General features: G+C 35.4%; 1 protein-coding gene across 2 annotated transcripts in view; it reads right to left on the bottom strand.

Annotated features, from left to right (window-relative positions):
* Positions 1 to 10,000, bottom strand: part of LOC125044633 (chromatin-remodeling ATPase INO80-like) — a 13,852-nt gene that overhangs the window by 1,029 nt on the left and 2,823 nt on the right. Inside the window, exons 3-9 of one of the 2 annotated variants that reach the window (XM_047641400.1) lie at positions 9,639 to 10,000; positions 8,140 to 8,289; positions 7,909 to 8,025; positions 6,969 to 7,117; positions 5,100 to 5,265; positions 4,773 to 4,911; positions 1 to 4,075 (exon numbers count right to left, since the gene is read on the bottom strand). The exon at positions 1 to 4,075 is cut by the window's left edge and continues 1,029 nt beyond it; the exon at positions 9,639 to 10,000 is cut by the window's right edge and continues 1,291 nt beyond it. In XM_047641400.1, the coding sequence (XP_047497356.1) occupies positions 3,975 to 4,075; positions 4,773 to 4,911; positions 5,100 to 5,265; positions 6,969 to 7,117; positions 7,909 to 8,025; positions 8,140 to 8,289; positions 9,639 to 10,000 (1,184 nt within the window). In that variant the 3' untranslated portion in view covers positions 1 to 3,974. The remainder of the gene's footprint in view (positions 4,076 to 4,772; positions 4,912 to 5,099; positions 5,266 to 6,968; positions 7,118 to 7,908; positions 8,026 to 8,139; positions 8,290 to 9,638) is intronic. The other variant, XM_047641401.1, reaches the window with a different exon arrangement.

Raw genomic sequence — 10,000 nt, 5'->3', positions numbered from 1 at the left:
CATTCCAGGTATACTTCACATATAATTTCTTCACAGAAAGATGACTTTAGACATGGGCTAAGATTCAAACCATGTTAACCAACAACAAAGTTGAACCCGGCATTAAGTACATTATTGCCTTTTCATAGCATCTCTGTTTTCTTCTATATCCTTGGTTTTGATTTGCCAAATATTGATATGTCTGCTACAGAATATTAGAAAATTAAAAGATCACACACCCATAAAGGAGAGCACAAAAGAAAAGACAGGGGTGATAACATACATAGCTTGTGTATACATGTGTATGAGTGTATGCAAGATGTAACTATCAAGAGATATTTACTGAAGTCACAAAATGTCAGAGGAAATATGCTAAACAAGTAATAAAAGTATTTGGTGTTTTTGGTATTTTTCCAGTTAAACAAATTCTTTAAAATGTTCTCAAAACACTAAATTTTCTGTGCTGTAAAAATCACATCAGCCAATCCTGATCTAATCAAAATCCAGACTAAAAAATCTCATCTCACGGACAACCTGAAAGACCCACTTCCAAGTAACATTTATCATTCTTAACAAACATCTTCAAATTCATGGCACAAGTGCATGTACTTACATAATATATTACAAAATGAGCTTGTAATCTTTATCATCATAAAAACTGGTCTGGTTCTTAGCAAACAATAATCACTTCTACAAACAGTTAGTTAATACTTGGCAGGTATGTCACACTATGGCCTATTGTCTCTGCCCAAAGTTAATCTGTCATCATCGTAATTTTTCCTCTTATATGCCTTGAGAATATGAAAGGATGTGTTCTTATATCCTTCAAAGACACAGGAAGAGAAAAGTACATCAAGTGACAAAATTACATAATGGACACGATATGACTTGACTCAAAACACAATAGCTGTCAAACAAAAATTATTTAAAAAGCACATTAAAAACTGATATGTATGTATATAAACACAGAAGCTAAGACTTAAAAACACCTAGTGCATACAAATGGACTGTGGTAAGGGTTTCACCTAAGGAATGGTTATACCATGTACACTATTCTGAATGGAATTTCAAGATCTCAAGAACTTGGTTCCATATACTTTAGTGTAAGTATTTCAGTGGTAATCTATCCAAAGGATCAAGCACCAGTGAATTAATAACATCATAACCCTGTTCACTTGAGGATTCAAAACTGGATGATTATGATGTAAAAAATTCATATAACAATAATTGCATATTTTGAACTAAAATATTATTAAATAACTTCAAACACCAACTTTACCTACCTGGTAAAGCTCTAAAGACTTCCTCATCACTTAAATGAAGATTAAAAGGAAATTTATTTTGGTAACAGTATTATCAATACTATTATCAACTTTGAGAATGGTTAACTGAAACTTATTTCCACAAACCACAAGACCTTTGTCCACAGACCACACAAAGCTGTACTACTTATAATATTTGGCTAAATTATATAATAAATGCATTGATAAGGATTCTAATTCACTTTCTTTGACATGGCTAGCAAAATAACCACATTAAATACAATAATGTAGCCTAAGACAGAAACAAATATTGAACGATCTGTACCATGCTGAAATAATTTTTAAAAATAAATGACACCTAGAAGAACAGCTGCCAAAGTGCTTTAAAAATCATAAAATAAAAATCAAGCACCACCAACTCAGTATGGGTTAAAATAATATGATCTTCAACATTTCTAGTAATTCAATTTTCCACAAATATGCAATGCCAACAGACAGAAGAGTTTGAAAATAACTGTCGATTTTGGCAGTTCTTTTTCTAGATGTGCTGGATATCAAGAGAAACACTTGTGGATACTTGATGCCGCACCACATGATGATTTTATCTTATACACTGATACCAAATATGTCATTCCAGATGTTTCTTTCCCTTTAAAGGGAATAGAGTGTGTAAGGGCAGATCCACTCAATAAAGACACATTTGCTGCAGAATTACCCTTTTATCTTTCCAAGTCACAAAACAGAAAAAGAAATGAAAAGACAAGTTATAAGTTATTCTCTTTTTTCTATTATTTCTTAAAGAAAAAAGAAAGAAGAAGAAAAAAATTATTTTTCAAACAACCAACAGCTTCAATCATGAACCCTTTCAATACTTAATGAAAATACAAAAGGACACATATTACTAACAACTAATAATGCTGCTATCTTACAACAGTCTCACACTTGAAGAATGAGAGAGGGTCTAAAGCCCTACATAGCGACCATCAGGTTTGTGTGGACAGGTGTCAAGAGCACGTGATTACTTGGGCAGGCAACTTTCCCTGTCTCACACTAAGAAATGGAGAGGCAAGACACGGCTCCAATTAGTGTTTCACGTTTGAGAAAAATAAACACTTTTAGTACAAGTATCTCAATATTTTACACTACCTGGTAATAAACTATGTGTTTTTTAATTCTTGATCTTTTCATAAAATTTCTGTACACTTTTTAAGAAAAAATAACCTTTTGAGCTCTTTCTATAAAAAAAAAAAATAATAATAACAATAATAGTAATAATATTTTTTTTTAATAATAAAAAAAAAATTAAAAATAAAAAAAAAAAAATCATGCAAAAACAGCACAAGACTTAAAATGGTAATTTCACACAAAGACAACAATTTTATCATCTCTGTTAATCACTAATCTACTCCTCAAGGGAAAAGAAGATTTATATCCTCTAGTGAATTTTATGATTCACACAGAAGTCAAGTCTTGTTTTTGTAGGTATTAATAAAGAATACTATCCTCAAATAATGCATTATGAAGTTATACAAATATTGTCAAATCTAAAAAAAAACTATCACACAACACTGCCACATGGTAAAGTGCTGCTATGCATGACTAACCTATGAAGAACCTGTCTACTACAACTAACAAGAAGCTCTTAACAAGGATCAAAACAGCCAGAAGGCTCGCAGCAGCAGCTGCAGTGATCTGATAATTTCACATCCATGTGCCAACTTGTAACAATTATTGTCACCAACCAACAGCACTGTTCCTAATGTTATTTGCTAGCTCATACAAAAATAGCTTTTTCATTGGTGGATACTTACTCAAGGCACACAATAAGAAAAGGAAAACACTTGTGTCTACTACTAGCTACTCTGGACCATCTGTTTTATCCAAGTAGATGCTGTGCTGGGCCAATGCCAACCTGATGCGAGCTTTGTAACTGTTAAGATCCAGCAGTGCGATGAGAAAATGACTAGAGCCTGGGTTTTGTCAGCTGTATCATGAGATTCCATCTTCAGCAGCTGACATCATCTTCCATGGACAGCGCACCAATACTCACATTCAATACTTTCTATGGCTTTTAAAGTCAGATTTTGATGGCTTTTTCATTCATTTTCCATGTATTTCTCACTAATAGAAAAATGTGAAGAATGAGGGGAGTCCCATTTTTGTTCACACTGATCATTGAAATAGGTGTTCTTGTGGAGGTTAATGCATGGACTACAGTGTGTGCTGAACGTGATTGCTACTTGTTCACAAAGACAGTATTAGGGTTACCAACATGCGCATACATTGTAAATCCAATTGGTTTCTTATTCCCTTATATATCTGCATTTTCTATAAAGGGGTGCTCTTAACAAATACTGATTTTCTATTCTATAAAGCCACACACAATATGGGTTCCTTTGTTGTTTCACATAAAGACAGTTGATAAAGGAAATGAGCAAGCAACTCCTTTCTCTTTGCAGCAATGTAAGTAGCACTGAACACATAAAGGAGGACCCATTAAAGTATATTACACAAGCACCACCTGCAACAACGAAAGAATCACACCGCAATGGTTCAGCACTTTAACATCAATAAAATTTAAATCTGTGAACTTGATTCTTTTCAGATCTAAAAAGATGGAACCAATTTCCAATCAGTAATCAAGTTAGTATTCTGGAAGAGATTCTAGTGGTAACAGACCTGCAAAGACTACAGGGTGATATGTACTGAGATGAACAGAACGTTTGGTTCCCTTTACACCCATACTCCATGAGGGTTCTTTGAAGTAGGAACAGCATTTTCCAGCTGCCTTGGGGATCCAATCATCCTCCTACTGCTTCCTTGTTTTGGTGCACCTAAAATTAAGATATAAAACAATCAAGGATCTAGATCTATATCTATATCTATATCTATCTATCTCTCTCTCTATATATAAAACAGATACTCTTGAGTTTTTGTTTCAGTTACATACATAAATAAGTGTCAGACTAAATTTTCTTCACATAAGCACGCACGCATGCACACACACACGCACACACATACACACACACTATTTTGTGTGATACTTATTTATGTATGTAGCTAAAGCAAAAACTCAGAAGTCAATATATACAAATACCATACACAATAATAACAAGCATTATTTTGAAAACCTACATACAATTTAAAATAAATCAATACAAAACTAGAATGTGTATAAGGAAATGGGTAATTTCAGAAATTCTGATTAATTACTGGAAACATTTCTATACCCAGAACTATAGAACATTTAATTTTATAGTTGATATATGTAAATGATACACAAATACATTACTGCCCAAATATCTTTTAAAAATGCTGATTAGTAAGTAATAATTAATGCTGATTAATGCACAAAATGATCTTATATGCCAATTCTAAAGCTATTCATGTTGATGGACTGAGCTACTGCAATGTACTAAGGTCACCTGTTATATGCAAAAAGTTTCTTGGTTCTTCTTACAATCAAACCTTAGCTAAGAGACATGAATTTGGGACAAAAAGGGAGAGCTACAGAAGTGACAGGTGCCATACCTGTCTTGCCCTCCAGCAGGGTACGGATCTCCTCTGATGGCGTTATGGAGAGGGACTCGAGGTTTGCATCCTTCATCTCCATCACCAGCTTTTCCACTTCCTTTTTCTTTTCGGATATCATTTTCTCAGAGTCTGCCATCTGTGAAGGGATACAAATGTTAGACCATCACACTTCAACACTACAAAGATTAACTTGTACCTAACTTAATGTTTCATTTAAACAAAGATATATTACTAACACCAGTCAATAACAGTTTTTTTCATTTCAATTAATAATATACTGTTTACATCATTCACATACAGTAACATGACAATGCAAAAATGTACCTCTTGGGCAAGTTGTTGTGATGCCTGCTGAGCATGTTCGGCCTGTACCGTTGCCTGGGATATGGCTGTCTGAAGTTTCTCTATCTCCCGGACCATGGCATCCTGCTGTGCTCGAGCCTCCTCCTGGCAACGCTGCCGCTCCTCTGTCATGCTCTTCTCAAGTTCTCTGTGAAAATCATTAATGCAATAATTAACACTTACACTCCTCACTAGCTTAACCAAATGACTGCAGATTATGTATTGCCTACTGTATTTTTTTTTTTTTTTTTTTTTTTTTTTTTTTTTTATAAATTTTGTTACATACAGATGGCTTTATATGGGCTCAATCACCAAGGAGTCTATCACTAGGCCCCAATGACCACTCCTGATTTCCCCTTTCCTTGAATTTGAGGGAAAATGTTGTTTTCTTTCTAATATTATTAATACTGAAACTGTTAAGCTTATTGATATTATGATTTTTTTTTTTTTTTTATTGAAATATTGATAACACAATAGACAATATAGCAATACAAAAGCTTTCAAAAAACAACAACAAGGAAAAGGGTAAACAGGTGAGATAAGTAGGACTAATAACTGACTCCTTGGTGACTAAATGCTTGTAGAGCCATCTATGTGTAAAGACAATAAATTAACTTATATTGCAGTGGGCATGGCATGCATGCTTGCCATCCATGCCAACGGGTTAAGAGATATAAAATACTGCCCTTATCTAGCAAAACTAAAATCCAGAGTTCATAATTATGCCTCATTAACCCAAGGATGACAGGCATGGCATGTACATACATGCATGCCCACTGTGAGTTTACTTTATTGTTTTTACACATAGATGGCTACCAATGAGCCAATTACGTGTACTACCTGCCTCACCTGTTTACCCTTTTCCTTGATTAAATTTTTTTTTTTTTACATATTATACTGCTGTTACTAATGTCAATAACATTATAGTAATTATAACGTCTATAATAAAAATAACACCATCGATATTCATAGCATTAGTAAAAAAAAACACTTTTCCCACCAATTCAAGGAAAGGTGAAATCAGGTAAGGTCACAAGGTCTACTAATTAACTCCTTTGTGGCTAAGACCTTGCAGAGCCCTCTATGTGCAAAGATATTTCACAAAAATATTATAAATGGGCACTGCATTTTCCCAACAACATTGAGTTAATAAACTTTATTTGAAAAGGTTGAATTATATACTTCTTCAATCATCTAATATTTACTCAATGCCATAGTCATAATTTGTAATTCTTTACTGGCACTTACTTATATTTTCTTTCCTACATGAGACCTCTAAAGGCACTGAACCAAATTATCTAATACCTGGTGCATCTGCTTTCCAACACACTCATCTAACTTTAACCCATTGGCGATGGGTATAGAAAACTAAAAAAAAACTCTACGCTCTGGCGAACCGCGGCAACGCGCCGACTTTGAGCGCATGAATTCAGTACATCAAGCCGAATCATTGCCTTGGGGCACTTTGGCACGCCGCTGCGGCGGACAGCCGCACGCCACATTTCGAGCGTATTGTTATGACGCCTATAGGCGTGACCCGTCGCCATTGGGTTAAATTCATGCATTTAACTATGCTCACAACTTCCTTCTCATGACCTCATACTGCATGCTCTTATTTTTTACCTAACATATAAAATAGAAAGATATATCTAAAAAATACTATCTGTACTTGGAGAACATGCAAAATCTCTTTAATAAATCATGCACTTCTTGCAAGAAAATTTCACTAAAGTAGGTTTTAATCATGCTAAATATAGGTAGTGGGTTTAATGAAAACACTGAAAGAATATACAAGCAAAAGGGTTAATTAGATATGATTTTATATATACACAAAATAACACTTTGTCTTACTGAGCTGACCTGACGGACTCAGCATGGGTAGCCAGCTGGTTCTCAGTATGTGCCAACTGTGCCTGTAAAGCACTAATTTCTGCTTTCACCTTGTCTTCTTCCTGCCGTGCAACTTCTGCTTCTTGCTCTAGTTGTTGTAGATGAGTCACCTGCACCAGAGAGAGAAAAGGTCATCTTTTGAATGACAGGTTATGATAGAGTATGTAAACAGATTATGAATAGCAAAACACTCTTCCGTGTTGATACTATGGTAGAAAAACCCACAATGTAAAAACGAGATTTATAGTTTCGAAATCCACCTGGATTCCATCTTCAAGACTAAAGAGGAAAGGGAGGGGAGGGGGTTTAAAAGAGAAAGAGGACAGGCAACGCAGTAACATGGGGCAGGTAAGGACAGACGAACAAAAGCAAAGGGAGGACAGATCAGGTTAAAGGATCAGTTAGACTATGTGCAGGGTGGCCAGCATAAGGGAGAAGACAGAGGAGGTGGGAGGCAAGGAAACTAATGGCAGGAGAAAAGCCACTGTTCAGGTTGAAATTATTAAGGAGGATTCCACCAGTCTGCAGGCATGGACATCAGCGGAAGGAAAGACAATTTGCACTGCTGACCAGTCCATCTGATGGCCTGTGTACCACTGATTGCAAAAGAGGGCATTGTTGTTGTGTCCCCTGGATACAGTGTACTTATGTTGAGACAGACGTACAGTGAGACTGGTGTCAGTCTCGCCAAAGTATTGATTATCAGAGCAGGCACAAGGAACAGCATAGGTGCCCACCTTCAAGGTAGAGGGAGGACTGAAGATGGAATCCAGGTGGATCTCAAAACTGTAGTCTCACTTTCAATAAAACAGATTATATTAAGTAAACAGTAAAATTAAACCACTTAAAAAATCTGAACCCGAGGCAAAAGAATCTCAAAAGTTCTAAATAAAAATTATACCTCCTCATCAATCTGCTTTGCCAATTGCTCTTGCCTCTCTATTTCTGATGTCACATAAGCCAGACGAGATTCGTCTTCCCTTGTGCGTCCCTCTAAGTATACAATCTCTGCTTCATACTGAAAGAAGAGAAAGAATAAAAATAAATCATCAGTCTACCATTCACATTCATATTTAATCTTTACTTCAACTGCAGCTATACATGACATCACAAGTTTAGAGAGTGGTGATACCTTTGTCATTTCCACCTGCTGAACATTCAGCTTTTCTCGCTGCAAGTTGATGAGTCGGATCAAGTCCCGGTACCTGCCATCCATAACCACTTGCTCCACCTTATTGTTGTGGTTAGCTCGGCCTCCATCACTGCCTGGGATCCCAGACTCCTGAAATGTTCATGCACAGGTTAGATAAGTATGCTAATAATTAACATAAAGAAATGCAGACATGATAAATCCCAAAAATACTGCAAAATAAATTTATACACATAAAAAGAACATACCTAGCAAAAGGACTAACATTAGAGCAAAGTCTCTCTTACTCGAATCTTCAGTTGATATGTTAAACACTTATATAAATATAGCTGTAACATAGCACTCTGAATACATTATATTACTTAGGAGCTGCTCATGCAGGAAAAAAAAATCAAAACCTGTAGGCCAAAGCCAATTCAGGCCCATTGATTTTAAGCTGACAATCTGGAATCTTTGCTTCAATTTCAAACATCTAGAGAACAGATATTAATGCTTCACTCAATCATTGTTTCTAATAGCAAACAGCCAATAATATTTAAGGAAGTCAATTGTCTGCTATCACATCACTGGCAGAGATTTTGGGCCTAGATTTTTTAGCTGGTCTACCATTGTGGGCTGATTTTTGTGGTTACATTTCATACATGGCTCCTGATAATAAACAGAACAACCAGCACTTGGGCTTTTCTTTTCATTCCATCAAAAATCACTTGAAACTATTTATATAAATGCTTTTCATATGCTCATCATCATATCTTTCCATCAAAATGTAACTGCTCTGTAAAAAAAACATGTTTAAATTTACTTAACAGGGCAATAACTGGCTGAATGCAAAATATCTGAATAGTACTGTTGCATTTCAATTAATTACCATCAACAACTTGTTATTCATCAAATAATCATCATCACCAATCTAACCCTGCCAAGTGCAGTGCATCTCTGCCTCAATAATAAGTATGTACAATAAATTAATTAATCAATAAAAAAGAAAGTTAGTGCAAGGCACTTTATAAACACTGGCACCAGGATGGACTACATTCATCAAAACAGCTAGTAATGATAATAGTGACTGAGAAGGTCAAGTTGAGAAAATTTGAAATTCTGTGCCATAATTAGAGAATGAATACCTGTAAAAGTTTATACAAAAAAATACCCTCCTTATTATAAATTAGAAAATTGGAATCATAAAGCTTAAAAATAATGCTTTATCAAGATACTTCAGGTGGACAGTTGCCATTTTATTGATTCCAAATAAAGGAATGAAATCTTAGTTATTGGAATCAAAAAGTCTGATCAGTATCTTTAAACTAAATAGGATCTCATTCTCATTTTCACATGCACATCAGTGGAATAAGAACTGAGATTAATGCAAGTAATAGCTTGCACCTGGTTTTCTTTGAAATCCAAAATACAATATAGCAGTACTTACTCCCTCTTCAGTATATGATAAAGCATCTACCCATGAACCTGACATATTTACTGACCTTTGCTGGGCTTCGGCGAGCATGTGGGGACTTGCTGTTGTGGTTGCTCAGAGCAGAATCCAAAGAGGTGTTCAATTTCTCATTCAAATTAGACTGGTTTCCTTCATTATTTGTGGCTGGATCCTCACTTCCTCCTCGACGAGTTGCTGTGTTGTTTCCACTATCAACTCCTAGTCTGTCCATGCTTCCTCTTCTCTGACTAATTTTTGGATCCGACGTGATTTTCATGTTATTATTTAGGGGATCTGTTTCTCTGACATTATCCCCTCTGGTGCCATCATTTAGCCTTGTACTATTATCCCCATGCCTGAATGGTGGTTCTTCACTGGATGCTCTTGACTTTTCAGGCTTTTCCATATTGG

This window comes from Penaeus chinensis, chromosome 36 (assembly GCF_019202785.1).
Source record: "Penaeus chinensis breed Huanghai No. 1 chromosome 36, ASM1920278v2, whole genome shotgun sequence".
In the NCBI taxonomy this organism is placed as follows: Eukaryota; Metazoa; Arthropoda; class Malacostraca; order Decapoda; family Penaeidae; genus Penaeus; species Penaeus chinensis.
This window is presented reverse-complemented; position numbering and strand designations above follow the sequence as displayed.